The following is an 8,276-nucleotide window of genomic DNA, read 5'->3' as shown; positions in this document are numbered from 1 at the left end:
TTTTCTGTGCGCGTGTGTGTGTGTGTGTGTGTGTGTGTGTGTGTGTGTGATTGAGTGTTATACTCACAGTGTCCGCAGCTTGGGCATGTGGTTGAAGCTGGACAGAGGGATGAGGGTGATGTTGTTGTTGTTGAGGGTGCTGGACGGAAAAACAGAGAGAGGAAAGAGGGGGAGAAAAGAGAAAAACAGATTGTTAGAAAAATAAGACCCTGGTGCCACTTTTTGGTCTGGCAGTTTAAACTCTGACGCAAGTGAAGTTAAATTAAATTCTATCCGGAACGCAGGTTTGAGTTCATGTCACCTTGTCCCTGACCTCTCAAATCTCCAAGTTTGAGGATGTTAGTGAGTCATACTTGAATAAGTTTACAAGAACCTTCGTTCATGGCGGTGGTGTTCACCAAAGTAGTCGAGATGAATCAAAAACATATTGCCCTACACCAAAAACACATTTTTTAGGGTTTTCTATAATATTTTCTTCTGAAGTACTGGATAGTTCTATCCCCTCAGCTTCTAGAAAATTATTCGAATTAAACAATCTGAGTAAGGAAAATCACTCATAATAATGATTAAGATAAGTGGCCCAAGTAGATATTGCTTTGTTTTTAGGGAAACACTGGTCTCCTGATGTTTTAAAATACATTTATATTCATTTTAATCTTATAGAGCACTGTACAATCCCAACTGTTAAACTAAATTAAATGGAATAAAAAATACATTTTAGTAGTTTAAAGCTCTACATGATGGCTTTTCTTGGTAAAACCCACTAAGGAAAATTTGTAATTCTGGATAATATACATGAAATGTACTTGATTTGAATTCAAATCATATAAACATCGCTCGTCCTGTTTTAAACATCATCAAAACTGCAACACACGGAAAATCCGGACCTTCTGCCCATGGTGCCGCTATTGTGCCAAGTCATCACATTGAATTTTAACTCATTATTTATTAATACGCAAGCACACACACATCAACGCATGCGCTTGATCTGTGCTTCTTCCATCTCTGACTTATAAGCAGGTCACTGCTGTCTCTGACTATTAGCTCTCTCATAAACTAGACTCTGTCTCATATTCAGTATCGACCGAACGTGGAATGAAAAAAAGGTTGACTGTCTTTAAAAACAAACACAAACACACACACACACACACACACAAGCAATCCCACGTGTTGAAGAAACTCAACGCCTATTGATTCTCTGTGATTTTCATGTACAGAAATGGAGACAGAAATGAGAGCAAAGAAGAAAAAGGGCAGCTATTCCATTGAAGCGATGCACAGGGGATTCAGATTGCATTGACTTGTACAAGCTGGTAAAGCTGCATATACAAAACACTCGAGGGGTGGGGGAAATATATAAGAACACAATCAGGTCCCTCATGACTTAAGCATTGCACACAGAAATTACAATACTGCAATACAGACTTGACAAAGACATACAACTTGCATTATGTGGTCATAATGCAGTGAACACAATGTGAAAAACAGAGCAAATGTTTTAGTTATTATCCTTAGAAGTACTGTAGGCTATAAATTAGGCTCAGTCTTTTTGGTTTTTACTGATTTTTACTCCACAATCATAGATGTTTAAAACAATTTTGACCTTAAAATGTGTTGTTGTTGTTAATTATGAAAGTTTCTTCCACTTTCTTTCCTCTTATGTCCACTGTTAGAAAGTGAAGCAAAGAATTGGGAGATAATGCAAATGAACTATTGATCTTGTGCCAGATGTGCTAATAATTAAATAAAAACAATCAAAATAAACACAATAAACAAATAAATAAATAAACATTTCCCAATTGATTTGGGCAGAAATACAATATACAGCAAAAAATAAAGACGCCTCATTGTATCTTGTGAGATTTTTACAATAAAAAAGTCAACATTGAAAACATCAGTAAATGAGAGATCCTTGTTACTTTACAAATCCAGGGATTTCTAAAATTTGTACTACAGTACTATTTTTCTGGTGGCTTGAGGGAGCCAACATTAACACAAGCCAGTGCAACCATTTGCTTTGTTTTTGCCCAAATTTCATGGATCATTAATTTCACTGGATAGAAAATAGGGCTAGTTTACTTTACATATCACCCGAAACCTTGTGTGTTCAAAGAGTCATTGTTTCAGGACGAATGAAGACTGAGCGGTAATTTTTCATAACAGAAACCCATTCATTTTTCACGTTTGACAATGTGTTTTTTATGCGTTCAGACAAGGACAAGGTCGGCTTTCTCTCTGAAAAATAGACCAAATTCTGGATGAGGATTTGTTTTTAACAGCATCTGCAATATGTTTGTGCCTGAACATACAATGTGACCACGGTAAGGGTTTGGATTTCACCGACAAAAATCAAGGATGGTTTGTTTTACACACTGTTCAAAAACGTCTCATTACCGGGGGTTTGCTATGTTTTTACTAACACCCACTCAGCCTTAAAATAGACTGTTCTTGCTTCCCTCTGTTGATGTTACTACTTTTCTTTCTCTTTAATTCTCTCTCTTTCCGATTCTCTTTCTACATTCCCCTCCCTGCCAGTATAGCCTCAGTGGCCTTGGTAGACGGATAAAGTTTCACACTCACTCTCACATACACACACTTACGCACACACATTAGGAGTGCTGCTATGGTCAGCCCTGTCAGGGGTGATTCCACCCAGTATATATAACTTAATTGTGAAATAACAATAATTTCCCCCTGCAATTTCCCAGTCAGTTATTCTCCCACTCACTCCCGGTCCGGCCCACAACTCTCTGCCTTAATAAAGTAGTGACTAGACTGATTTAAGCCAAGACAAACACTAAAAACATCATTTAGAAGTCCACAACTATGTTTTATATTGTGGCTGTTTTTCCCCCAGCTTATTTTACACCCCCCTTGGCCAAGGCTGCTCTCTTAAAAAAACGTAGATGCTCTTGGATTTGTAGTAGAAAAAAAAAAGCATTTTGGCAAAGAGAGTAACCGTGGCAGAAAGTTCACCGTTTAACATAGCACAGATAGTGGATAGTAAAAGTGAAATTACCCTAACAAACTACTTGAAAGTGTCATAGTTTGCCTTTCATGTTGTGCAATTACTAACAAAATTGTACTAACTCAAACACAACTAAAACGTGCTGTTTGCCCCAAAAACATACAGATGGTATGAAACATGTAATTTTAAATGTTAGGTGCATTTTAAAACTGAGCCAGAATACTCTACACCTGTGACTCTCTAAAACATTTGATTCAAGTCTTTGGTTTTACAGTGTAAAGAATCTGATTGGTCCAGATGGGGACTTTCCACTGGTTTTGCACTCCACCTTATGTCTAAACTTTATAATCCTGCAGCCTTGACAGATCCCACCACTCCATACTGTACTTCCACCACAAAATCACACAGCATAAACCGGAACATTGGCCGTGTGGTCGCGGTCCCATTTACAAATGTTTCACAACTGATGTTATACGGTATGGTTAGGAAAATACTTTGTGTACTGTGTATTAGCATCCTGTGTTGCAACTGTTTCCAAAGTGACGTTATGCCTTGAGTGAGAAAGCCTTATTTTTCTTCTATTTAATGGCAGATGTTTGAGTTAATATTGCTTCATATTCTGAAGCTGTGTGGAGCCACAGAGTTAAAGATTCATGATTTATTGGTCAAATAAGCTGGTCAAAAGCACAAATATGTCTAGATATACATTATTGGATCCTATTGACGACTTGGGGAGTTTAAAGGCAATCTTTTTTTTTTTTTTTTACTGTATGTCTTTAATCGCATGGATTAAAAGATCCACAGATCAGTCAATATCTCTGACATGAGAAGACTCCAGTGTCAACTTTCTTCTTCAAAAGTAGTAGTTTGTCTTTGTTCTGTCATTCATTTTAAAGTGGGTAATGTTTTTTTACTCTTCTTTTTATATATCTTCCCCCTAATAAAATATAAAAACTCATCATATGTATAGATTCTAACACAGATTTAGCCAAAGCTTAAAGCCCACATTTTACTGGAAGCTTGCTGCCCTGCAGATTAATTATTAGAGAAAAGCCTGTTTGAAATAAATAAATAATCACATTTAGTTTTTGCAGTCACAGTAAAAAAGAGCTCAAGGACTAGTCCAACACTGTTTGCGACAAACAATATTTCTATTACAAAATGCCTATTCAGCTCTATTTTTTCTTTTTAATTTGAGATAGGCTGCAGTGACCGCTGCAGTGCTATAGCAGGATAGATCCATGATCCCTGAATGTGTGTGTATGTGTGCGTATACATGCCCGTATGTGTGTGCGCTACTATTAAGTGTGTATTCTAGAGTCAGCATGTTACAGTACATGCTTACGCGTGTCTGCATGTGTGTTTGTGTGTGTGTGTGTGTGTGTGTGTGTGTGTGTGTGTGTGTGTGTGTGTGTGTGTGTGTGTGTGTGTGTGTGTGTGTGTGTGTTTTTTTCGATGCAGTGGTCTCTCTGTTGCAGTAAATGGGCCTCTGCAGTAAGTGATGGAGGAGACTCTTTAGAGCCAACCCACCTAGGGTGATGCTATCACTTGTGTTTGTGTGTGAGAGAGAGAGAGGGAAAGAATGTTGAATGTTGAAAGATGTTATCATATGTGTCTTTGCTGCAGCCTACACACTGAGGTCAAAGCCTTACTTGTCAATCTTTCCTCCCTCATTCACACAGAAACACACACATCCACAAGATTAACTAGCTATTTACAAAGGTTAAAATATCTTCTGCTCTACTTTAAAAATCCTGGATATTAAGCCGGGCATGAAAAATACCTTAAGTAATAAATAACTACTATAAAACAGCTTCAGACAACAAAGTTACAACTTTTTTCAGTATTTGACAAATTAAATACCAAATTGCATGTACTTCTTTCCCAGTAATATACTGTATGTTAGATGTAATATATGTTATAATTCATGTCGGATTTGTCCCACACGCCAGAAAAATAATCTAAATGTATTAGCAAATGGTGCAAACGTAAAAAACTTGGCTACTGTGAGCGTGAAGCCAGTGATGTTTGTATGTGGATCAAGATGACAGTTTTTGTTTAAAGTACTCTAAATGCTCACCAAACCTGCGACCTTTAAGTTCAAGGTCTTAACTTCATTTGTATCCCAAGTGTCTGAGTGTTCTGTGTTATCTGTCATAATATAAAATAAATGAGGTGATCTTTTGGTTTGAGATGCTACCCATAAGGTCACACTTTTGTGAATGTAAACTAAGTAAAAGGACACGTCTCTCTTCATGTGTATTTTTGTGTCTGGTTGCTCTCGAGTTCTGTTCAGTTGTATATTGTATCTATTTGTGTCTGGCTTTGGCTGTGTGTGCGTGTGCGTGTGTGTGTGTGTGTGTGTGTGTGTGTGTGTGTGTGTGTGTGTGTGTGTGTGTGTGTGTGTGTGTGTGTGTGCATGTAATAAAGTAAATTTTCTATTAGTCTCTATTATGCTCAATCAGCCTTAACAGACACCGATCAATACACTGACAGAATGTCTGAATTGTTACAGCCACTAAAACACAACATGTAACTTTATGACTGTGATTACAACCAATATTGACTTCACGTTCAATACGATTATTCTCTCTCGTAATCACTAACATTAGCTATGGTCTTGTGAAAAGGAACCAAGAAGAGCTTGGACTGAATTACTAAAGACAATGTAAAACGTATCAGTATTGAATTGTCATTTTAGAGAGACAGGTTGCTGGTATTCCTTTTCAGGATAAATGTAAATGTATAAAATAATTTACCTAATTTACAAAATGCTGAGCATTCATTATTTAAAATACTACTATTCTTTTTATTTCTAGTATAAAAGAGCCAGTTGACAGAAGTGTTATTATCATTTTGTGAAGCAGAGGCTAAACATCATTGCTACCAGTATAAAAACACCATCATTTATTTAAATTTTCTGTAATCATTGTGGAATATTAGACTTGTTCAGTAGCTGATGTCTCATTTCAGATAGAACTCCTGGATAGAAAACCTTCTGGTGCACTTGGACCTACTCTGAAATCTCAAATCAATACTCCATTGTGGGAATAAGACCACAAACTGAGTGCACAACAAAGCAATTTTATGACCCTACTTACAACTGCATTGTTGTTACGATTGACCAGACTGCCTCTAATAATTGCAAACATACTGTAGAAATATTTGATGTGACAAAACAAAGATTCCAGAAACACATTGTTTTTATCAAGTTACTTTTAGATGAATACCACATATACAGTACATGCTTCTGTGTCAAATTGACTCGGTTCAACCCGGAAGATGCTCTGCAAGCAAACTGTTGTCCCTCAGCAGCAGTTCCTCATAACATTGGTCTCTCATTGCATCTCCACAGTGCTGTCAAGTAAGGTCTGGCTGCACCACAGATATAGTTTAGGATAGGAAGAAAAAACGCTCTGGGGTTGTTTGCATTTCTTGTGTAAACAACCATGTGCTGGGAAGGTGCATGTGTCAGGTGACTTCATTGGTTTCGCCAAGTTAATGCAATTAACGACCTAATTGGTTAGAAAACTGGCAGTGGACTAAGAATGAGGATTAAGGCCCGGTCACATCAGCATTCAAAATAGCAACTTTTGCAGTACAATCTATTATTTCAATAGAAACACTGATCATCACATGGATTATTTTAATTGTGCCCTTTCATGGTGTGAATGGACTTTTAAAGCTTGCTCACATACAGTAGTTACATCTTAGTTTTAGGACATTTTTGCTAGCTTGTCAAAAAAGAAAAGTGATTAAATGTTCTTATGCAAGTAGACTGTGAACATGTTTCTGTCACCTCTGTGATGTGAATCCATCTTAAAACATAAAAAAAATCTTTGTGTCAACTCCACACCAGTTACAATGGAGCCTGATCAGTAGTCAGTCCCTGAGAATTATGGTAGCAAAGGGCTTCTCTATAAACATTTTCCGTCCATCAAGCTGCTTCAATAGACCAATATAGAACAATATGTTAGTTACACAACTGACTTAACTAAATATTGCATGTGAAAACTCAATCTCTGCCTTCATACTTGTAAAATCAACTCATTGTTATTGAGCAGCATGCGTGCATGCTCCTTCTCTGGAGGTTGTTGAATGTTGCTGTGGGAAATCACTAATGTATGTAGGATAGGTAGGGGGAAAAGAGAAAAAAGGATAGAAATACTGCATTAAATAAAATGTGAATTCAGTGCCTGTACTTGTTTTTTTGTGGATCATAATTAATGTTTACAAGGAAAATCCAAGACCTCTAGCCAACCTCCTTCATTCAATACAACTTGTTTAAAACCTAAATAAAACGCAAGTGAAAAGGTTATGCTGTTATTAATGCTTTCAGGTTAAATTAAGCTAACATGCCTGTTTTCTAAATGGAATATTTTCAGGATTGAAATTGCAATTCTAGTGACTGAAAAAAATATTGATTAGAAAGCGGGCGGACAGCAAACGGGGTAAACAGGTTAACACAGGTATAGATTGTATCAGAGAGGAGAGGAATGTTGATTGTCATTCAAAGCATGTATTAAGATAAACTGTGAAGCCAGTGTAAACATTGATTTTGCGTGTGTGGGTGTAAACAGGTTTAAATTCATCCAATGGCTGGGAAGATCCTTGACTTTAAAATTTAATCTTAAACAAACAAGATGTGTTTTGGACAGTGAGCTTTAGAGTTGGTGGTGCGTGGTATTGCTAAGGGTGTATACATGTGGATCTATCTATCTATCTATCTATCTATCTATCTATCACAAATTAGTACTTTACTCTTTATTGTTCATCAACACCAAAATATTATTTTAAAACAACAGTTTTTCTGGATGTAGAATGTGTTCTGCTGCAGTTGTTTTTGTTTTGACATGATTTCTAACAAGCATTTATTCCTTGGAGAGCTTTCCCACACAGACGCTAAAAAGGGGCCAACTATCGAAAGGCCTAAAAGACTCTTTATGAGTTGTGTGAAGAGCCCTCAGCATCTTCCCCGAGGCCTCATTACAGCTTTAGGAGAGGAGGCAAAAGACACTTCACTTCCCTCCATCAATTACTCATTTCTTTAACCCTTTCATGCACACCGTTCACCCGTTCACTGTAGAGAAAGCAAGCAGCTAAGAGAGACCCCAACATGTATGTCACTTCGTGTGTCAATCATATAGGTCACATAACCATTAAACTCTTCACTTCTTCTATTCACTCCTTCAACATGAGAGAAACTGGGGAGGGGAAATATCTATCTATAGGTAGATGTTATGTACGTGTGTCTGTATCTGTACATGCTTGTGTGTCACACAATGGTGCACGAGTCACACAATGCTGC

General features: G+C 37.2%; 1 protein-coding gene across 1 annotated transcript in view; it reads right to left on the bottom strand.

Moving 5' to 3' along the window:
- The window catches only part of slit3 (slit homolog 3 (Drosophila)), a 247,117-nt gene that overhangs the window by 69,631 nt on the left and 169,210 nt on the right, over window positions 1-8,276 (bottom strand). Inside the window, exon 7 of the mRNA XM_078260191.1 lies at window positions 68-139. Within this exon, the coding sequence (XP_078116317.1) occupies window positions 68-139 (72 nt within the window). The remainder of the gene's footprint in view (window positions 1-67; window positions 140-8,276) is intronic.

The sequence above is a fragment of the Sander vitreus genome, chromosome 10 (genome assembly GCF_031162955.1).
Source record: "Sander vitreus isolate 19-12246 chromosome 10, sanVit1, whole genome shotgun sequence".
Classification (NCBI taxonomy): Eukaryota; Metazoa; Chordata; class Actinopteri; order Perciformes; family Percidae; genus Sander; species Sander vitreus.
This window is presented reverse-complemented; position numbering and strand designations above follow the sequence as displayed.